General features: G+C 40.8%; 1 protein-coding gene across 8 annotated transcripts in view; it reads right to left on the bottom strand.

The window, feature by feature from the left end:
- The window catches only part of LOC148041889 (uncharacterized), a 55,560-nt gene that overhangs the window by 5,764 nt on the left and 25,567 nt on the right, over window positions 1-24,229 (bottom strand). For 6 of the 8 annotated variants that reach the window (XR_015691718.1, XR_015691719.1, XR_015691716.1 and 3 more), the window contains exons 3-4: window positions 5,151-5,286; window positions 3,080-3,121 (exon numbers count right to left, since the gene is read on the bottom strand). Coding sequence is in view for 4 of the 8 variants with exons in the window: in XM_087683861.1 (XP_087539987.1) it covers window positions 3,080-3,121; window positions 5,151-5,286 (178 nt within the window). In the remaining 4 variants the exon portion in view is untranslated. The remainder of the gene's footprint in view (window positions 1-3,079; window positions 3,122-5,150; window positions 5,287-24,229) is intronic. The other 2 variants (XR_015691717.1, XM_087683855.1) reach the window with 1 other exon arrangement.

Below are 24,229 nucleotides of genomic sequence, written 5' to 3'. Positions count from 1 at the left end.
CTTCATATAGTAATGTGGATGTAACCAGTGTATCAAATAGCCACAACTTAATAGGAGGTTCCTGGAACTATAAGCACATCTTCTCCAAATAACCATGTTGTATATCCTCCTATCAACCTAGCATCTACTACCTCTCTCATAGAGAAAGTGGACATGTGAATAGAATTCCTAGATATGTATAAGAGTCCACAAACTCCATCTCTTTCTATCCATAACTAAACCTAGGTATTGATATCATGGCCGACTATGATGCGGTATTAAACACAATATAACCTTGGTTTTACCAAGGTTCACTAAAAGTGCATTGTCCAATGCATAAGAGTATAATGCATCCAAATGTCTTTATAGTCCTTGTGGAGATTCATCTATCAATTTAGTGTCACCTACATATAGTTAGAGAGGTATCTAAGTACTAGCTTCTAGCAGGGCTCCTCTATCCCCTTCCTAAGAGATATAATAAAAAATCCTATCAATATGTAGATCAAATACTGCCAAAGAAAGAGGGCATCCCTACTCCACCCCAATAGTGAACAAATAGATGGTGCTAAAAGGACTTCGAGTGTTCATACTCGACTAATAACCCTCTTATATAGCACGCAAATCCCCCAAATGAGCTCCTTAGGTACTCCTATATCATGTAGTATGTGTAGCAATCTATCTCTCGATATTGTATCAAAAGATTTGCGGAAGTCTACAAAGTAGGAGTATATTTGAAGTCCATGAGCTTGGTCCTCAATATTCTCTTAAGTGTAAGGATGTGATCCACTGTAGAGAAGCTTGCCATATAACCAGCATATCCTTGTACTTTGAGACCCCATCTCTCTCATCTCTTTGCCCAACCACTCAACTCTACCCTTCATCCTCCAATCCTAGAAAGGATTTTTATCACTCCCAAGGGGGAGGAGATAAGATGAAAAAGAAGACATACTCAAGAATGGAGGCATATAACTTGGCCAATGTGTCACCACCATCTGCCATCTTTCTAAGTCAAATCCCATCTATTCAACCTTCATTCCCTTGTAAAATCGAGACTCTACTCGATTTCTTCTCAATTTTTGTTGTCGCCATCTCTATCAATCAAATCAAGATGACCCATAGCTCTATTATCGAAGTCTTCTCTACAATTTCATGATCGAAGACCATGGCCCCAAAGAGAAAATTTACAAAGGCCACAGAAATGGGAGCTACTAATAATGCTACGGGTACGACCATTACAAAGGGAATGTCAAGTACCGAATTTATAAACGAAGTTGCGAATCCCAACAACAATCAAGCACTCATCGTAAATCTCGAGGTGCCATATTTTACTATTATTTTAAATATTAAATACGACAAATAGATCATCATCTTACGAACTAGTAAAGGAAAATTTGTATCCATGATAGTAGTAAGAGAAGAACTTTACATATGGTCTCATGCATTAAAAATTTACTGAGAAGAATTCTTTTATTTTGATAATCACAAATTCAAAAGGATTAATTTAGATTACACAAGATTTATTAGGAATAGGACACATGGAAATTACTATACAACTTTAAAAATTTTACGATTTTATTGCACCAAATAAGAATTACCAAGAACTAGATTCAAGGACTATGATTTTTGCAATAAGAAATATTTAAATAATTAAAATTTTGAATTCAATTTGTACTAAATTGATGAAACCTCTGATCGATAAATACGAATGCTAATTTCTTTTTGAAAAATCTTGAGATGAAATTATTAGAATACTTTCCGTAATAAAATATCCAAGGGTTTTGGATCTGGTGAGTTTCGCTAAGACAAGGACCAACAAAAAAAAAAAAATTAAGAAAAAAAATCATCACAAAAGTTTTGCTTATAGAAGTACTTTAGCAATCTTAGAAGGATTGATGGGTTGTCCGAACACACGAAAGGTCCTATCGTAGGGAATTCTAGTTGGCAGGAGGAGATGAGAATACCAAGGGGCTTTGGTCACAAATTCCTTAAACTCTTACAAACTGTCAATTACCCTTCAAGCCCAAATAGTATTCAAAAAGTCCCAATATTAGTCTAGTGACTGAACTTGGTACGAATAATACCTTCAGGTTGATATTATATCCAACCAAGACATGAAGCATTGTAAAAAGATATTTTCTTAAAGAAACTATTCGAGAAAGAATTGTTTTACACTATTTTTGAGAATTGTTTTACACTGTTTTTGTATCGTCAAATAAAGATGTGTAGCGAACATGTACCAGAAGATAATCAAGAAAGTTGTTTTTATATGTCAAACCTAAAGTGATAGGTAATTAAGTAATTAAAAAATACTCTGTTGAGGGAAGAGGGTGGATGGGTCCTTGACAAATCCAAACCTACGGATGGGTGATCTCGAATAATCAAAAGCTTTTCTCGAAAAGGAAAAAAATTACGTTAGTAAAAAACAGGCAAACGAATGGTTGCTAGATATTAAGAAAAACCCGACCTATTTCATTTTAGGGGGTCGGAATGGGATCTTGCCTTATGAGCAAAGATGTCGACATGCTACACTCCCCTTCATCTCCTATTCTCTTTGAACTAAGTGCAATGCAAGTTTGCCTCAGTTCGAGTGATCTTGTGAGAAGTGAGAACTCGAAATATTGATGCTAGCTGACCGATAGGTGACTTGACCAATATTAGGAACCCAAAACTCAAGTCCATCCTTGTGGGAACGGCCAAAAACTTCCACTATAAGGTAGACTCAAGCGAGCCTAGATAGCAAATTCCGAGGTATTCCACGGAATCCCACATGGCATTGTCTAGGATACCTCTTGATGGACTACTAAGGACGTGCCAATGAGGAAGCGGCTTGGGCGGCACGTCACAAATCACCTCTCAGTTGAGAAAAGACTACCCACTCAAGAAACATCCGAAAGTTCAAATTCTTCACAATCAAGCCCATTAGCAGGTTCATACAATCCATTTTTATGTGAGTCTGATTTTGTCTTTAGTGCTCCTTCAGTTATGCAAACACTGACTGTAAATAAGATTGATTAAACTAGGACTTACAAGAGCCTAAGCAATTGCATAAGCTGTAGAGAGATTATAAAACCACAAAAATTAAGAAGTCACTGGATCTTACCACAATAGCTGTAAGCACACCATAAATGCTGATCAGAATCTGCTGCAGACAAACAACAGGCAAGTTTGCATGAGATGCTTGCTTGATAAACATCCACATTGTGAATGATTGTGCATAATCAGCATAAGAATTGACTTTTGATTTATACATACATTCCCTTTACTTTCCTGTAATGCCTGCAGTAACATCAAAAGTACAAAATATCACGTTACTTTTACAAATATTTTCTAGGACTACTATTTTTCTGATGCACTTAGGCATCTGCAGTATCCAAAAGAGGAGGCCTCTGGTATGCATGGAACAGTGGAGGCCTGGAAAGTATGAAAACCAAAGAAAATACAATAAGAAGATGCTTAAGTTGCCTTACGTCGGAGAGACATTGAGAGATCAAAAATGCATGGTACGGCAAGGTCGATCATTTATTTTAACATGAAACATATGATAGTTGCTCTGGGAGAGAAATCCAAATGCTTTTGGAAGAAACACTAGAGCTTAAGGGTGGCTATTCACATTTAAAGGGAGGCCTGACATTTTTTATGATGCCTACATAATAGTTTTCAGTAATCTATTAAGATTGTGGAATCTCAGCATGATCTTTTTTCCCCAAGAAAAGAAAATTCCATGAATAACACCTCAGAGAAAACCCCCCTAAGGTAAAATACATAGTACAGGGAACTCTATAGAGAGTAACCAAGTACATCTGGGGAGCAGTAAGGAAAAAGGTGCATGAGTCCTAGGTCAGCAAGAAGGCCTCCTCCTCATCCTCATCCTCTCAGAACCGGCCTACATCCCCTCCCATTACCCATGAATAGTGTGGAGGCTCTCTATCCAAATCCTTGAAAGAAATCTCAGCATGTTTTTAACTTCAAGTCTCTATAATCTTCTTGGTTTGACTTGACAATGGAGAGCACTGGAGGAGACATGGATATCCTCTTGTTTGCTTTAAGGGGTTTTAGCACAATTATGGTATACATATGAAGATCCAAGGAGGTGACAAGACTTTTTCGAAGATATTCTACTCATGTTTCACTGTTTGCACTATTTGCTGTGGGTATTTTAAATGAAGTTATGAACAGCCAATACTAAGTCATGGTGAAACAATCCAAGTAAATGTTGGAGGATTTTAGAGAGTATTCAAATGCTTAGACATAAGTGCCCAATCATTTATGGTATCCATGCAGTAACTATTACACCAAGATGAAAGTTTGGTGCTATGGCTGCCTCTGAATTTTTTTCATAAACTTGACCTCTTGAGGTGTGCAGATTATTGGAAGCTGTTTGTGTGCAGATTATTGAGAAGCTGTTTCAAATGGATTGGAACATTGTCATTTTCAGTCCGGTAAGGAAAGGCATCTGCCCAAACCAGTTCTTTCAAACCTGTAAAATGCTAGAAGAGTTCTCCTGCTCCATCCTTTAAGTCTAGGTGAGTCCTTTTGATGTACTACCACCAGACTTGTATGCATTAGTATGTAGAGCCCAACATTCCTCACCCTTTGCCTCTAGCAACTTGAACACACGTCCAATTCTAGGACTACCTCTATGGTTTTTGGTCACTCAGGACATTCAATGTTACAACAGTCCTAGATTAAAATTGAAAGGTAACACATCTTGCCTGGTCCATAAGATTGTTAGCTTACACTTCTATTTTTGTATCAATCTGTCCTTGTGACAAAGACAAAACTATGTTTTGTACTAGGCAAGATGAGTCTACCTTCAAAAACTTGACCTGTGAATTCACCATATCCTGCCAGTACTTTGTCATAGCTCCAGAAAATTTTGGAGGAGCAGTTTACAAGGAATCCAGCTGCTAGCAGCAGAAAGATTTATGAAGAAAGTAGGGCATGTGCATAACAGCTGAGACAATGTCTTCTTTCTGCCAAAATCTATAGTATATCTGTTCTTGCCTTGCCCACTATTTGCACTAGCATCTGAATGGAGTAATCAGATGCTATCTTCAAATTCCATAACTGTTTCTTGTTGACAGTTTTATTTTTATGATCCTTTGTTTTATCTAGAGGTTGGTTACAGTTGAAATCACTAAAGGATTGATAGATATTGTCAATCAAAGTACCTGAAATGACCCTGGTTGAGGACTGAACTGAGTCAATGTAACAATTGCAAAGCCAGCAAATATTGCGGCCAGGTTGGAGACAGCTTTCAGTTGTTCCATTTTCTCCTCGACGTCTCTTCGATTTTTTTCTACAAACCTGTTATGAAACACATACCATGTGTTCAAGGACTTTACCCAAACAAAATTGTGTATGTACAGGGTAAAGAGGAAATTTAATTGCAATGTCACAGATTCACATTCATACGGTATTATTTTAGCTTGTCGGTTGTTTTGAGTAACTGAATCTTTTAAGATCTTCAGATATTTCTGGCATCCAGACTGCAAGTCACTTGACATTTAGTAATTTAGTTCTTTAGAACTATATCAAGGCAAATCCTCCAAGCCATCGGAGTTCCAACTCCTATAAGCATAGATGGGGTAGACGGTAGCCATGCTCAAAAAGTAGTGGCCACCAAGAGAATTCTAAGGAGCAAAAGCCCATCCACTTGGATATAAAGGCCGAGTATAAGTGCATAAGGATCAAGCATAAAGAAGCTTAAAAAGTGATGTGAAGTGATGTCTGGGTTTGCACTGAGAAAACACACAATGTATGAACACGACTAAAACACACAAACTCAGACAAGAATGCAATAAACGCAAAAAAGTAAAATGCAAAACACAAGCAAAGAAGAAAAAGAACTTTGAAGTGAATAAATGAATGTTGTAAATGAAGGAAAGAGTGTACAAGATGCTCAAAGGCAAAGAAATGGAGGTAGTTGGAGAGTGACCGCCACCAAAGATGAATCCCAAGGTCTGTAACCATCCAGTCGGAGATGAAATGACGCTGAAAGTGGAAAGGCAGTAGGTTGGAAACCAAAAAGCAGCTGTCTAGAGGCTGAATCTAGTAAACACAACAATGTAACCACCCAAAGACAAACGCAGTTGATCACCAATAGCAATGGGAGGCTAAGGGACAGCTGGAGAAGCGGTTGCTGATGCAAGGCAGCTTGTTGATGCAGAAGGCTAAGGGACAGCTGGAGAAGTGGTTGCTGATGCAAGGCAGCTTGTTGATGCAGAAAACACGACTGATCGAGGTGTGGAGGATGAGGCAGCAGCTGGCGATGGCAGTCTGGTAGCAAATGCAACTGTATGTGACCTCCTGGCAACAAAGCAACAGCTGAAAACAAGGCACCAAGGGCTGGAGGGAGTGTGGCAATAGTGGACAAGGTCTGGACAGCCGGTGGAAGAGGGCTGATGGTGGCTGAAAACCTATAAGACAAGGATGATAACCTACAAGACGAGAGATAGGCTGAATGGTGGGCAACCTGTCTATAGATGATTAGATCCTCCCAAATTAGGGTTTGTCTTACTGAACATACACTTTCTAGGACCGTGCACCTTTTAATGAAACTTTGGATAGTTTATATGCTTTGGAGCTGTTTTAAAGAGATAATCAATTTATAATGCATTTTTTAGTTCAACACCCCCTCTCAAGCCCAAAACTAGAACCAAAAAGGGACTACAAGCATAGTTGTGGCCCATAATCACCCCAATGCGTCCCACCCCAAAGTAGCCAAGCATTAGACAAAGGTTGCACATCAACTTGCCGAATGCTACTAGAAAGGCAATCCTTATCTTACATTGCGAGCCCAAAGGGTCAGCCCCAAAGAGGCCAAGGCATCGGACAAGGGGTGCTTGTCAACGTAGCCTATCACGTAGTGCACCCTAGGGGAAGAATAAGAAGGGATGGTTAGATCCAGTCGCATCATACAATAGACAAGCTATCCCAAGTGTCGGTGATGAAGGAAAAGGGTGAAGAAGTATGGAGCTGTGGTGGCAAGATGGTAAAAGAACTGCAAATGGAAATAGCTTAGGATCCGCTAAAGGATGCTTGGTACAACGAAATGCATAGAGGTATACTATATGATGAGAATGTGCATGCAGCAGGTGCCACTTGGACAACATCCCAGGTGGGAATATTTTTCACTTGCATAAGTGCCCTTTTATAAAGATGAGGATGACCATGCAATGTAAAGGGAAGGTGAAACAAGAAGGGAGACCGATGTAGAAGATAAATGCCGAAACCTATAGAATACCGAGGGTAGGAACCCCCTCTCAACCATGGATATCGATGCTGAAGGAGGAAGAGGAACCTGATGTCAATCTTTGTGTGGTGCCAAGAACCATGAAAAGGGATGTGGATGAAGCACCCCAGCTAGAGGAGAAGGAGAAGCCACCCCTGTGATAGCATGAAGAGATATCATAAGATCCGTTCCAAGGAAGTTGAAACCACAAAGAAACAATGAGCTTCCCATATCTCTAGCCTAGGAAGGATCGGTGCAAATCTGAAATGCAATAACCCTATAAAAGAGATTAGAATCTGCAAAAACAAGAGCTTCATAGAGAGATGCTCCAAAGGAGAACAAAACAAAAAGTAAAGTTAAAATATACAAAAGAGATGTGTGAATGAGTGTAGTGTATGAATGCAATGGAAGACAAATGAAGAAAATCCTAAATCCTAAGTAGCCTAAGGACAAAGTGTCATTCTGGCCCAACTCACTAGGCTAGGAACTAAGAGCGCTAAGGTAGACTAGCCTAAAGTACCCTAAGGATGCTAGCCTAATTGTGTGGCCACCATCTGGCATGGCCACCAACAAGTCTCTACCAATGAAACTCATGTCAAGATGGGGAAATGGTCCTAGCTGGGGGTGCATGAGGAGACCCTAGGATGAATATAAAGAGTGCAAATGGAGTGGTGTTAGCAAACCAGTCACTCAAACTGTCCCGTCTACTATAAGGCAAGGGAAAATAAGATTGTTCATATGCCACATGTCCAATGGCATGCATGCCAAGGAGACTTGATGGAGCAACAACATGAGGTATAGCCCCACGCAACTATCACAAAACAAACAAACTTATCCCAACCACTATTGGGTGTCAATGACAAAGGAAATAGGCGAAGTGTGGATGAAGAAAATATAGGGGATATGTGGAGAGGCAAAAAGAAGTGCGGAAAGCACGCTAGACAAGTTAAGCAAGCAAGGGAGATTGCCTCAAAGACTGCCATGTGCAATGTCATGAATATAATGGATCGAGAACTACTTCGAAGACCGAAAAGGAATAGATGCGCATACATTGTTGTGGTTTCTTAGTTGGGAGACCCTGGGACTTAGTATGACACTCCTTGTCTACATGGCATGATCTCTAGCAATGTGTGCAAAACCTATTCTTTTTAGGGAGCTACTGCCAAATGGGTTTGGTTTCTTTAGTATCTTTGGTTTTGTTTGAGGAAGGGTGTCACCTTTTGTTGAATTGCCTTCCTAGCTTTACATTCTTATCATCTCTACCATACAACTTCATAAAAGTTGTCACAAGAGCCCACTCTGAATAGGAAAATGTGAAGGACTCCTTGTGGACTTGGTTATGCAGCATCATGTAACACAAGAAATGGCATTCAAACTCGTAAGGTCAGCGATCAAGGCAACGAAATGAAATGTTATATAAAGTGGAAGTATTTAGAAGTCAGCTTGTTTAAGAAAAATGTGACCTAATCATCATCTGACTTCAATAAGCCAATAGTGACGAACTTGGCGAGTAACTGGCTTAATTCAGCCAACTGGACTTTTAGATCATCCCCTTTAGAAAACTCCTACAACTCATAATTCAGATTGATGATTTGGGTTCAATCCTTCATTGCGGGTAGCAATCAAGAAGATCACTCCAATGATTGGATGCTAGGAAAGTGTTGTAGCTAAGAGTGGAACTAGACAACTAACCCTTGCATTAGCTCGACATTGACTATGGCATTGTAAGCTTTCCATTGATGAATGTGGTTAGGATGGGCCAGTTGAGGGTCTACATAGACTCTAAACCAAAGATCCTAAGACTCAAGTACTCATTACATAAGGTAAGATCAAGTAGTGAAATTCGACCCGTTAAAACAAGCCTTATCCATGAAGGCATTCTTGGTTGTAGCAACAAGAGTGGTAGTGTTAAGGGAAGAATAATATGGGTAGGGTTGGTAGGGAGAGAAGTGGAGTACACTTGCCAAAAGTGGGCATGGGTTGAGCAGGCATCGTAGTCACGTGAGTAGCCCGAGGAGGGATAGGGACTTTGTAGGCAAAGGATGGAAATCCCTACATGGGAGTGACTCCTGGAGTGTGGGACAATGCACCATAAGTAGAGGATGGATATCCCTATGTCCGAGAGGCCGAAGGAAAGGGTGGTGAATGCCCAAGGGGAATGAGCAAGATATCCATAATAGACATCCCAAGGTAGACAAATGTGCTCACTTGCATGGGTATATAAGGCACAATGTTAATGGGTGGCATTCCCGCTAACGATGTATTGGGGTGCAAAGTAGCATTCACTTGTGGATAGCTGACATATGGTGTGGAAAAGAAAAAGTGCTAGGAGTAGAAATAGAGGTTTCTAATCCTAGTGTACTTGAGGGAATGGTGGAATTTAACCCCAAGTTACTAAAAGTAAATAAGTGAATTGACATAAGAGGGTGGATTGGGAGGAAAGTGTGAACCAAAAATGTCAACTCCATGCTCAAAAGAAATTGAGGATACAATTCCAAATATGGCTACAAATATATGTTTTCATGATCGAGATCCTTTCAAGTATGCCTATAGATGTATGTCTGTGCCTAGAGCCTCCTCTATTGAAGTTAACATAATCAACCCTTTCATGATTGGGATCCCGCACACCAAAAGAAGAAACATGGAAGGGTTTTGATTCATACGACTCAAAAGGGTTATACGAATTTGATGTTCGGCCTAGCTATGATGAAGAAGATGGATCACCAATCATCCCAAGTGCAACATGTCCTCCTTGAGGGGAGAGGTGGGGCCAGCCTCACCCATTGATCCTATCTAATACGCAAGGCTCCCATGTAACAAGAATATTTGACATGTAAGAATTCACTAAACTCCTCCATTGTGAGCCCTACATCTAGCCAAGAAGAAGAAAGTGAAGCTCAAAAGGGTTATACGAATTTGATGTTTGGCCTAGCTATGATGAAGAAGATGGATCACCAATCATCCCGAGTGCAACATGTCCTCCTTGAGGGGAGAGATGGGGCCAGCCTCACCCATTGATCCTATCTAATACGCAAGGCTCCCATGTAACAAGAATATTTGATATGTAAGAATTCACTAAACTCCTCCATCATGAGTCCTACATCTAGCCAAGAAGAAGAAAGTGAAGATGTCTTGTCCTCCTCATTAAGTCCATAATGCCTCCTCAAGGCCTCCAGTGATAGAGAAGCCTAAAAAGACATTGTGGGATATTAAGGTGTCTGAGACACTGTGAATTGGTTGTGTGTCGTTCCTATATCTCACACAAACCAAGCTCTCCACGATAACGCAAGATACTCGTTAGAAGAGCACTAGCTCTAAGACCATGTGAAGTGATGCTAGGGTTTACACTGAGGAAACATAGAATGTATGAATCCGACTAAAACACAAGAACTAAAACAACAATGAAATAAACATAGAAACATAAAACGAAAATGTAAAACACAAACAAAGAAGAAAGTGAGCTCTGAAGTAAATAAATGAATTTTGTAAATGAATGAATGAGTGTACTATTGAGCTAAAAATGCATTACAAATGATTATCTTTTCAAAGCAATCCCAAAACGTGTGAATTACTAAAAATTTCATTAAACCAGCATAGTCCTAGAGAGTTTCCATTTCCCATAGGCAAAACCCTAATATGGAAGGATCTTTATGCATCTATAAATAGATAGGCTGCCCACCATTCAGCCCATCCTTGTGTGCAGGTTTCACACTCTACCATGTAGATTTCAACCATTGGCCTTCACTCAATGGCTGTCCAGTCTTCTAGCTTGTTGCCACATGATCATCAATTTCTCAACTACTACCTTGCAATTGTACCAACTATTGGCCGACTACATCAAAAGTCCCAAACACATTGCATTTTCAATTTAGAGCTGCCACCTTGCTAATCAATGTTCGGATCCTGGTATTGACCTAAAAATGCATTAGCCTGGCTTAAACAGTCCCAAAACACGCTTAATTAATGAAGAAACCATCTTATTTTAAAAAGAAACGCAATCCAAGAGAGTTATTGTGTCCCACATGCAAAACCCTAATTTCGGTACCCCAACCTTTCTATAAATAGGCATGCAGCCCATCACTCTCCCTTTACCTCGTTTTTGCAAGCTTCAAGAACCGTATCTCTACTGCACGCACCCCCCTCGCAGAGGACATCGCGGTTAGAGCTTCCCCCAACCATCTGCTACCATCTAGAACCCAATTCCAACCTCCATCACCCACATCTAGCTATCGCATGCTGCTCCATCACCATCAAATTTGCATTTGCTGCCACGCGTCCATTCCCAACTACTGACGTCATCATTTAGACTGTGTATTGTCGCCTTTCACTAACTGCCTACGTTCAATCTTCTCTCTCCTCCACAAGGTCATCTACTCTATTGCCCACCTCCAGACTATTGCATTTGCCATCTCCAGTTGTCGCCTAGTTTTCTCTCATCTTTGATACCTGCGTTTTTAGTCTTTCTCTCTCGTGCACTGTTGTCTACATCAGATCTAGTCTTCCCTACTACGTTTGGCATTTGCTGGTGTTTGACACACGAAGGTTGCCTGTGCTACATTTCGAGATCCGTTCCAAGTACAACACACTCTCTAGGTCATAACCTTTGCCTTGATCCCAAAGATACAATAGTTCAAGGTTCAATATTCACTGCATAGTGTGTTTGGTGCATAAGCATTGTATATTCATTATTCATTCACTTTATTATTCATTATGTTCAGTCTCTTAGTTACCCTAACCCTAACCCTAACCCTAACTATGTTCTATGTTTATTAGTTTGTGCTTTTTCATACGATTGGTTTTGTGTTTTTTGCATTTAGAGCATTTATTCACATGGTATCAGAACTAGGTACTCTTTGAGAAACCTTGGCCTTTGATCGGAAAGCTCATCCACAAAAGCATGAACAACATAAGGGTCAAATGACTTTGAACACATTCACAATACCACTCTAGTCTCCACAACCAAACATGGACAGAAACAATCAGAAGTGGGCCTCCCAACTTGCTTCTACCCAATCTAACATGGGTGGAGAACTATCGAACTACCATGGAGTCCATAGGCCATATCAGATTTCTGCCACTGAGTATGATCTCATCCTTATGTATAGAGCTCAACAGGAGGTTGAAGGTAAGCCTGAGTTTTATCCTTTAGATTCGGTGCACAAAACCAATGATCTTGCAAGAGCTTTGGAATCCCCACTATGAATTGGCCATCCACAAGTGGAACATGGCTCAAATTACACATCACTTCCACAATACATCTTTTCTCCAATGCCAGATATGAATACTATTGTTGCAGATTCTATGCCGACAATTGATTCTATATTTTCTGTCAGATCACGGGATGCTTCTCAAGAAGGGACTCTTCAAAGCAACCTTTGGTTTCTGAGTAATGAGAAAGACAAGTATTTCTTCATGAAAGAAAAACTTGGTCCCTTCCTTTTCCTTCAAATGATTTTATTTCTCATGGTCAATTTGAAGTAGGTGCATCTTCATCCAATGCATTTAATGAACAAAAGAAACAGATGATATTTTCCACAATAACATCCATCACAAATCCATTTGGGATTCCACCCATCCCTCCCTCATCTTCCACTGTCTCTTCCTTTCCACTTCCATTAAGTGCACCACATTATTCACCACCATAGCAGCTAGAAATGTTAGAAACGTTTAGAAACGAAACGTCAGAAACATGTTTCGTAAGTTCCTTTCAAGAGGGGGTAAAATAAGAAACGCGGGTTTTTTAATATAGGGATTTTTAATAGTTTTGACTAGGGAAAGAGGTTCTAAACATCTATGGAACTCTCTCTTAAACAAAGAATGGCTAATTGAGCTTGAGTGATAATAGAGTCGATTGAGAATAATACATTATACGTTACATATCCATGATCCATTATTGACTTGTCACTTATGTCAAAGTTAGGCTATACTATGGTTTAGAACTCAAACATTATGATTCATACATATCATACAAAGAAAATTAAAATTAACTTGTAAATAGTCTATCTATAATATGGACTGAGTTAAGTTGCAACATCATGATTCTCATTTCAAAATAAACTGACAAAATGTCAAAATCGAGAATGAATCGTAATATATCATAAATAACTCATAAATTAGACTAAAGTCATATAATATTCAAATCTCAAGCCAAGAATAGATACTAGATTAACAAAGTCCAATAACTAGACAAAATCATTAAAAAATCAGTCTCTCATCCAAAATCTTGAGCCCTCACGAATCATTACACATCATCATCATCATGTTTAACATTGCCCAATAGTTTTTGTCAAAAAAAATAAAAATAAATAAAAACACCCACGTTTTTTACTCTCAAAAACGTTTCGTACTTTAAGAAACATTTCGTAAGTTTCAAACTCAAAGAAACGTGTTTCTCAGCTACTATGTTCACCACACACCACACCAAGAGATTCTGTACATTTAGACACAGTCTTTAGGACCTCTACATATCCGTTTCCAAGTGGTGTACCAATAACAGAGGCTCAACCTCCCACACACACTTTGAGTTATCCCTCTGGGAGTGCCTCCCAAACATACTCCAGTATGGATCGTTTGGTATCATAGTTTACCTCTATGGCATTACCTAAGGAACCATCCGGTCGTTATGTTGTGCCCCAATCGACATTTGAACAAGGGCTATCATGCCCCAGTGCCTCCACCTATGCCTACGGTATCATATGGACCTATGTCCATTTCAATACCTCCACAGCAATCGGCACTCATTGGACATCCGCAACCTATTTCTACCTATCCAAATTTACCCCCTCCTTATCCACCACCCCTACCACCAACTTATCCTCCATCCTACCCCACCTATCCATCTTCACAAACTTCTCATGGTTCTAGCTCGTCATTTGCCAAGCATGCATTTATTGATAAGACTCGTTTCAATGGGTCAAACTATACCACTTCGTCAAATTTGATGAGGCATGTCTTATTCTCAAAACCTATGGGATTTAGTGCAAGGGCTAGAACCCCAACCTAATCCCGCACTTGTTCCGTACGAGATCATCCGCTCATGAAAGGCTTGTAACGCCCCTACTGTTGTTGAGCTTATGCAGGGCTTATTGCGTAAGTTTCATTCTGAGCTTCAGCATTTTGACTTAGCATCTGAGTATTCGGCACACTTGACTGACCACTATACGGCTCAAGATAGGATACGTTACATCAATTTGGATCATGAGCTTCAAAACTTTAAAATCATAGACAAGGATGACTTGGAAGTCAAGTTGGCTGAGTATTGGCGTCTCCTCGCTGAGTTCTCGACCACTCTAGCTCCTAGGTCCTTTGATGATTAGGTTATCCTATTCCTTAACAAGTTGCTAAGAAATTATTTCCATTTTGTGCAACAGGTAATTTCACAGTCAGATGCCCATATTTTATGAGTTTGAGTAGCAGCTATTACATTACGTGCGGTTGTTCGATCAATTTTATAATATGTCCTCAATAGAGAGACTCTAGTTGCATCTTCTCAAAGGGGGCAACAAGGCAGGGGCAAACAAAACTCAAATCAAAATCAAAATCAAACCAAGGCTAGTGAATCCCAAGGCACCACTTAATCTCCTCTTTAACTCGGATGGCAAAATGTACCTAAGAAAAATAGATATTGTCAATATTGTCAAAAGGCTAGCCATTATTACAAGGAGTATCGATCTAAGGCAAGAGGCACATAGCCAAAATCCAAGAATCAAACCCCCACACCCCAGTCAGGTAACCCCCATCAGGGAAGGCACGGTGGTGGCAACCCTAAACAGGATCAGTGGCAAGGCTAGACCCACACTGCTACTGATCACTCATTACAGTCAGCAAACTACTCAACTTCAAAGGGTTTGTCTAACTAGTCTACAAAGGCCCACATTCTCTTCTTAGAGACATCGGATGCAAGACTCGTTCACATCTATGAGTTGCCTCCTAATGAGGTGCCTACAAAAGCCCACTCATCACAGCCGAGCATCTCAGCACCTGTTTGGCTTGTGGACAATGGAGCTATCCATCACATGACTCCTATAGCGAACATTTTCATTTCTCGAGCCCCTGTAGCCATGAGTGTTCACGTAGGAAACAACTCCTTGATCAAGATTTAGGGTCAAGGTTACATCAATTTTCCCACTAACCTAGGTCTAGATCTCGCTTCGCTGGATGATATCTATTATGTCTCCCAACTTGGAGTGAACTTGTTGTGCATTCAACAACTTTGCCGATTGGGGCGAGCAATTTTCTTCACCACAACCACAATCAAGGTCCTAGACTCTCAAATTGGTTTAGTGATTGCTTGCGGCAAGGCACAGCCCAATGGCCTTTACCACATAACACACTTTCTTACCAAGCCGACTGTCGATGAGAGTCTTTGGCATTTTCGCTTAAGAGATCTTGGCTATGACTCTCTTTATGAGCTGTCGCGTCAAGGGATGGTTGAGAGCCTTCCACCCCTAAAACTATCTTGAGAGGTTTGTAAAGCGAGTCAGCTAAGTAAACAGCATCATACAACCTTTTCTCAACAGTCTGTTACTCGTGCTGCTGGACCCCGTAGGCTCATTCATGTAGATCTTTGTGGTCCCACATCCACCGCTGCCTTGAATGGCACACCGTACTTCTTTCAATCCCCAGAAAAACACGGTGATCGTTAGGAGAAATGTTGTTTTTACTTAGAGGAACATAGTGCAATCCTCTACATTGGACTTTTCATCCTCACCTCCGTTCACATCATTTGATATCGTGCCTACTAAGCCGGGTCTATTGCCCATTCTTGACCTTCCTACAGATACTTCAGCTTCCAAGCCTCCTCCATGAGACCCGTTACCTCTCCTTAGTACCAACAGACCATGCGGGATTCAGGGATCCTTCCACCAAATTACATTCCGGAGGGCCTTAGAAAATCTGCTATCGCCCCTCACGTTTCATATGCATCGCTATTTATAACTGATTACATTGCACATTCTGAGCCGGACAATTGACAAGAGACTCTCCAAGACCCTCTGTGGCAGGAGGCCATGAAGAAGGAACTAGATAGCATTGATTGAAATGGGACTTGGACATTGGTGGATCATCCGTCATCCAGATGAAGTGGATTTTTAAGACCAAGCTAAAGACTCATAGTACTTTAGACAAATATATGGCTCACCTTGTAGTGTAAGGTTTCAGGCAAAAGCATAGCATTGACTATGAGAAAACCTTCACATCTACCACTCGGTTGATATCATTTCGTCTGTTGGTTGCACCCGCCACTCACACAGTTGGCTAATCTATCACATGGACATCAAAAGTTCTTTTTTGAATGGTTATTTAGCGGAGGAAGTCGATGTGGAGCAACCTCCCGGCTTTTCTTCCACTAATCGGACTAATAAGGTATTTCACTTGCGGAAAAGTCTTTATGGGCTGAAGCAAGCACTGAGGTCTTAGTAACAAGTTCTTATGAATTCATGGATACCAATCTACCCCCTATGATTCAAATCTATATGTGTGCACCACTAGCACAGTGGCCATCTATGTATATTGATGATATATTAGTCACTAGCTCAAATTCTGCGGCTATCGCAAAAATTAAAGCACAACTTTGCTCTACATTCGAGATGACAAACTTAGGTTTGTTGTCTTATTTCTTGGGAACGGAGATTGTTAGATCTGAGAAAAGTATCTTTCTATCACAACAAAAGTACGCCCTTCAGCTAGTGGAATAGTATTGCACTGATCAGACACGGCCAGTGGCCATGCCTCTTGATCCCACTATCCATTTGCACAAGGATATCTCCAGTTAGCCTTTTGAATCTTGATGCTTACACCTATCATTCTGTTGTAGGAAAATTACTTTGGTTAATTGATACTAGGCCAAGTCTTGCATTCTCAGTTAGTGTGCTTAGTCGGTATTTTAATGCACCTAAAATGTCTCATTGGATTGCTCGTCTTTGTGTGTTAAGATATTTAAGATGTACCTATAATTATGGACTAACTTATGGTCACAGTTTACGCTTGCAGGGCCACACTAATTCTGACTAGACAAGAGATCCTAACGCCCGATGTTCCTATGGCGGCTACCTCTACACCTTGGGCATGGCATCCATCTCTTGGGCTAACAATAAGCAGGAGATGGTGGCGGCTTCCACGGTTAAGGCAAAGTATCGAGCCCTCTTCAATGGTGCTATGGAGGTGCCATTGTCCTTGCGGGCAATCCTAATCCTATCCTCACCCCTCGTATACCATTACCATTTCATCGGAGAGCAAGTTAAGCTATGTACCATTCGCTTGGAGTTTGTACCCCAATGATAATTTTGCAAATATTTTTACCAAGGCAGTCAACATGTCGGTTCTACAGTATTTTCTACCACGAATCGGCTTGGATACACCCTCCTCTACTTCCAATTGACAAGGAGAGGGTACTTCCCTCTTATTTCTCCTTCCAATTTGAGAGGGAGCAATTTTCTTCTCTTGATAGTAAGAATGTCAATGCTTATAGTTATTCACTTTCAGACATTTATTTATTTTGTATTGTACATTATGGATATTTGTAACATCATCTGCACTATCAAGATGTGACAGGATTGCAAAAGGATGCTTAGGCAAGTGAACAATTTTCCTACGAGGGCACTATCCAAGTGGCACCATTGTATCGCATTCTGCATGAGCATGAATACTTACATCTTCCTTTGCATTACCCCATACATTGGCATTTTGTTCATGTAAACATGCATCTATGCGCATTTATCCCTTTTTCAATCACCCTTGGAGTGGTCAACTCCGGATCCACCATACTCATGGCCTTGCACATGGTAATCTCCAAATGCACTTTTTTCTTATGCTTGTATATTGGCTTTGCTTGTCTTGCTTGCTTTTCGTCATATTGCCTTTCTTCTCCACATATTCTCCATAAGATTAGCGCACACACACACACACTCTCCCTTAGGAATCCCTAGACACTTGTCCAAGTAGTGTGTGGGATTGTTTTGCTTGTTTTATAAAGCTAGTGGGGCTATCTATTCTTATTTTCCCCTACTTCGAGGCACAGTGATCCAATAGAATGAACATTTGTTTGAAACTTTCACTTAATACTAAATCTTTTGAACAAATTACACCACCAACCCTTTAACTTTTTTTCAGAAAAACACACACACAAAGTCCATTGTTGATTCCATCTGCCTTTGCAAGACTTAATAGGCCCCTGGACAACCGACTCGCATCCCTGGTCCAATGCCCTAGCCTCTTTGGGGTGATCACTTGGGCTCCCTTGGTAAGGTAACCATTGCCTCTATAGTCTTGGCAGGTCGCTAGGCATCCGACATGCACCATATGCTGGATGCCCTAGCTTCTTTGGGAGGAGCTGCCTTGGAATAAAAGCAAAATCAATATAAAGGGCTTATTTTTCACAGCTCAGTTTTGGGCCCGAGAGAGGGTGTTGAGCTAAAAATGCATTAGCTTGACTTAAACAGTCCCAAAACATGCTTAATTAATTAAGAAAAAATCTATTTTAAAAAGAAATGCGATCCTAGAGAGTTACTGTGTTTCACATGCAAAACCCTAATTTGGATGCCCCAAACTTTCCATAAATAGGCATGTAGCCCACCACTCTCCCTTAATCTCATTTTTTCAAGTTTCAAGAGCCATATCTTTGCTGCCTACACCCCTTCACGGAGGACATCGCAGTCAACAGCCATCTGCTACCACCTAATGCATGATTCCAGCCTCCATCATCCACATCCAGCTCTCGCTTGCTACTTTATCACTATCAAATTTGTGTTTTCTACCAAGTATCCATCCCCAACTATTGACGTCATCATCCAAGCTACATTTACAGTCGAGTCTCTAGAGTTGTCACCATCGTCCAAGTGTTGTCACCTTGCACTGGCTGCATGCATTTGATCTTTTCTCTCCTCCACAAGGTCATCTACATTGTCGCCCACCTCCAAACTGTTGTGTTTGCCATCTCCAACTATCTCCTGATTTTCCCTCACCTCTAATACTTGCATTTTTAGTCTTTGTCTCTCTTGCACTACCGTTTGCATTAGATCCAACCTTCCCTGGCTACGTTTGTTGGTGTTCGACACACAGAGGCTGCCTTTCTTGCATTTCATTATCCATTCTGAGTACGATTCACTCTCCAACTCATAACCTCTACCTAGATCCCACAGATACAAGAATTTGAGGTTCAATAATCACTGCGTAGTGTGTTTGCTACATGAGCATTGTATATTCATTGTTCATTCACTTTATTATTCATTGTGTTCACTATCTCTGAGTTACCCTAACCCTAACCCTAACTATATTCTGTGTTTATCAGTTTGTGCTTTGTCGTATGATTGGTTTTGCATTTTCTACGTTTAGAGCATTTCTTCACATGTGATAGATAGCTCGCGTTTTGATAGTGCAAGCCAATTTCTCCTTTGAGTGACTGTCGCATCCCTTGCATTTTATTGTCCAATAAATTGCCTGCATCATCTCACACCTTCTCTACCACTGCCTGAAACCAACCTTTCTCCTCAGATAGGGTGGTAAATCCCTGATTACAACTTAATTACAACAGCAAACAATAAATGCAAATCTGAAAATACAAATTTACCTATTGATCTTGGACAGTGCACACCCGATTGGCCCCAAAATTGGCGCCCCTTTCGATATTTCTTTAGCTTTATTGAAGGAAAAGTTGATTTACGATGGGATTCTCCCAATCCCTTTCGGTGTTTCAACTCCCCTTGCTGTCCAAATTGACCAACACATCTTCAATCTATTTTGCCCCTTGATTCGGGCACTCGATTGGCCTTCACCCGATTTGATGAAGATGGAAAACGCCCCAAATTCAATTATTTGCTGGTCCCTCCACTTGAATAGGCTAAAAACAGCTTCAGCCCTGTTCAATCCAAATCTTGGAGCTTCCAATTTCTAGCATGATTCTCAAGGCTGCTGCTAAACCCTAATTTTTGCTGCACATTAGGATTTACAGCAGAGAAATCTGAAATTTCTCAGTCTCCAAGGGTCCAAATGCTGAGATCTTCAGAGCAAAGCTGTGAAATGGCTGGGAGATGAGAAAGAAAGCTATAGAGAGAAAATTCAGAGTTTTGTCGCGAAGAATGATTGAAAATCAATCAAATGCATCTGTTGCCCTACCATAACAACTTGTAGATGCAAAGAACTAAAGAAAATCAGTCATTTAAAGCTGCTGCCCTGTCTCAACGGCCTGTAGATGCTATCTCCTACTATTGTTTCGTCTTCTTTTGCCCCTGGCTGCCTCAGAAGGTCCTCCAATGGCTGCGAATCAGACCAGCAGTCTCCTCTCCCTCTCCCTTGCAGGATGAATTTATAGAAATGCTTCTCTCCAACCTCTAAAGACATTTTTCAGTCTTGCATGGACATTTTTCACAAGTAGCAGCCTTCCCAAATCGTTTTTCCAACATTTTTCATAATTAAATATTAATTTTCAGCCTTAAAATACTGAAAATTAATTTAATAATTATTTCGGTGCCCTGAAAAATAATCTGACTGGCCAATAATTAAATTGGCTAGGCAACTTCCATTCCCGAGTGTCTCTGCACCATCTTTGACCATCAGATTGGCATTAGGTACCATTAAACGCCACTTCTCTAGTGTCACCAACAACTGACACTTATGGCCAAAAGGATGACCTAGGCCAACAATTGGCACTAGATACCACCAAGTACCTGTGCGGCATAACTTATAGCAACTTTTGCCTTTAACATCGCGTGATTTCTTCAGGTCTCAGGCTCATAAATTTACTTTAACCCCAGTTGCACCTCACATGTGCAACATTTACTTAATCATGTGATTAAGAATTAATCCACATGTTGAGTGAGGTTTCAAAAATACATGTAGGCAATACTCCGAACCCTTGCTCTGCTAAACCTGACAAAGCCCAAACTAAAGTGGGCTCTAACTGAAAGGCATGTAGGTAAAGCTGCAACAACTGAGGATGGTTTGCCAAGTCATCCTCTTCCATCCATTTGGCATCCATTGATGAATAATTCTAAAATTTCACCAATTATCTCCTGGAAACTTTACCTTTGACCTTTCTTTCCTTATGTGTCAAAATCTGCTCAAGTATCAAAATCTCATCTAGCTCCTCAACCTCAAGCTGAATTTCAGCAGACATATGCTCTGGCACATCACCATGAAAAGGCCTCAACAAATTGACATGAAAGATATTATATATCCGCCAATGTGGAGGTAATTTCAGCCGATATGCCACATCGTTGATCTTCTTCAACACCTGGAAGGGTCCATAGTATCTCATACTCAACCTCGGATACAATCTTTCTCTTTCTTTCATCTTTTTCAGCCTTGCCTTTTCAAAACGCAGCAATACATAATCACCCTCTGCAAACTGCAAAGCACGTCTATGTCGATTAACTGCCCTCTTTTGCTTTTTTTGCGATCTCTGAAGTGCATATTTTATCTTTGCATAGGCTAGATCCAAGTTTTCCATATAACGATCAGCCTCAAAGATCTTATCCTTAGTTTGCAGAATAGGTGGTATCTTCTTGCCACCCTCAACCACCTCAAATGGAGCTTTGCCCGTAGAGCTATGCACTGTGTTGTTGTAAGCAAACTCAACCAAGGGCAAATACTGCTCCCACTGTGTCTTGTGGTCTGAAGATACGATCCATCATCCGATTAAAAGTGGCAGAAGCATTCGTAAGTCCAAAAGGCATAACAAGAAACTCATACAATCCAAAAGATGTCCTAAAAACTGTCTTAGGCATATCTTCTGGTCTAACGCGTATTTGATGATACCCACTCTTCAAATCTATATGGCTAAATATGATTGCCCCCTGCAATCTATCCATAACATCATCAATCCGAGGAATCGAAAAGCGATTCTTTATTGTGATCTTGTTAAAGCACGATAATCAATGCACATACGCCATGAACCATACTTTTTCTGCACCAAAAGCACTGGAGAACAAAAAGGAGATGAGCTGGGCTGAATCAACCCTTTTTCTTCTAACAGCTCATTTACCTTACTCATAATCTCCTCCTATTGGGCTGCACTGGCTCTGTAGGGTGGCTTATTAGGTGGGCTACTTTCAAGGATAAAATCTATGCCATGATCTTTTGGCCTTTCAGGCAGTAGCTGCCCTGAAAGTGATTGAGAGAAGCAATCAACATACATTTTCAGAAATGACATGCGATCCTTCTCTAACTTAGACATATTCCCAACATTCTCACTATCATCTTTATCCTTAGTAAAAACCAAGTACGTTGAAAGATGATTTTTCATTACTTTAGAAATGGCAGCTACACATACAACATGGACAGATTTACCTTTCAACTTTACATCAAGTGAGAATACCTTTCCCTTATGCTGAATAGTGATCTTTTTTGCACAATAATCAATCACTACATGCATACGGTGACACCATGGCATACCAAGCAATACATCAAAACCCTCAAGTGGAGCAATGAAGAACTCTTCACTGTCTACATATCCTTGTATATGCAACCGAAGCTTTCCAATGAGCGGTCTGACGGGCTCTGCATGGCCTTTACATGCCGTTCCAACTTCCCCTATGGGTCCCATTTCATCCTCCCTGATGCCTAGACGAGCGGCCATATCAACAGAGATGAAGTTGTCTTGTGCACCATTATCAAAGAAAATCAATGCATGTTGATCCCTAATTTTGCTCCATGCTCTGCACAACTCAGTAGCATCATCATTGGGCTGATCACTAACAACATCAGGCACCAATCCCACTGATGTTTTAGGCTTCTTTCTTTTAGAATCTCCCTAATTTTCTAATTTTCCAACTTGCTGCCTATTGGGACAGTCCCTTGCAATGTGTCCCTCTTGTTCACAAATAAAACATTTATTTGCAGCCATCAATTCCCTACATTGTGCCAATGTTTTCGAGCCCTTTCTTTGTTGTTTTGGCCTCTTTTCAGGCTGATTTTCAGATCTGTCCCTTTTCTCAGCCTTAAACAACATTTTATTCGGCTTCTCCCCACTCTCTAGGAAGGCCGAATCCTTCCCACACAGCAAAGCATCGGCTGTAACAGCAGTCTCTATAAGCTAAGACATGCTAGACACGGTGGATTTAATACAAAAATCCCTAATTCCTTTGGGCAGCCCACAAACATATTTTTCCACTTGCTCATGAAGGGGTACGGGGTGATAAGAAGTGATAGGCAGCAATGCATCCCAAAACTTCTTATTATATTGCTCCAAATTCTTACACTCCTTAGCATCCATCTTATTCCAAGCTGTCATTATGTCCACCTCAAAGGTACTTGTCAACCAATTCGATGCAAACATTTGCTTGAATTGTGCCCACGTTAACGGTGCTCTACCTTGCATCAAAAGAGTGGACCACCACTGTAATGCATTCCCTTTCAAGAAAGTGTCACAGGTGATTATGCACAGAAGGTCCAAGAGACGAAGGCAGCTTTACATCGGACGTTCGAGATGATGGACTTGGGTCTACTCCATTTCTTTTTGGGCCATGAGATTTATCAGCCTCAGAGGGAGATCTTCATCTCTCAGCAGAGATATGTACAGGAGCTCTTGGTTTCTTTTGCGATGGAGGATTGTCGGATCCTTTCTACTCCTATGGATCCGAACTGGAAGGCCACTTCCCATTCAGCTTCTCCCATGGCGGATGCTTCCCGCTATCGTCAGTTGATTGGATCATTGATTTGGCTCCTCAACACTCGTGTTGATCTTTGTTTTGCTGTTGGGCTCTTGGCAGGGTTTATGAGTGAACCTCAGACGGTGCATTGGCAAGCTGCTCAGAGGATACTTCGGTATTTGACGCATTCATTATCCCCGCAGGCACAGGTGGTTCCGATCTTGTTCTTGCAGGTTGGAGCGACTTCGATTGGGCCAGTGATGTGGACCACAGGCGGTCTACTACAGGTTACTGTTTTACCTTGGGTGCAGGTGTTATCTCATGGAGTAGCAAGAAGCATCCCACGATAGCCCTTTCGTCCTACTGAGGCGGAGTATCGGGCCGCGTCTTCCACCAATGTGAGGCTGTGTGGCTTCGGAGATTGTTGGAGGAG

The sequence above is a fragment of the Lygodium microphyllum genome, chromosome 1 (genome assembly GCF_053477565.2).
Source record: "Lygodium microphyllum isolate KBCC chromosome 1, Lygodium_microphyllum_v1.1.10, whole genome shotgun sequence".
In the NCBI taxonomy this organism is placed as follows: domain Eukaryota; kingdom Viridiplantae; phylum Streptophyta; class Polypodiopsida; order Schizaeales; family Lygodiaceae; genus Lygodium; species Lygodium microphyllum.
This window is presented reverse-complemented; position numbering and strand designations above follow the sequence as displayed.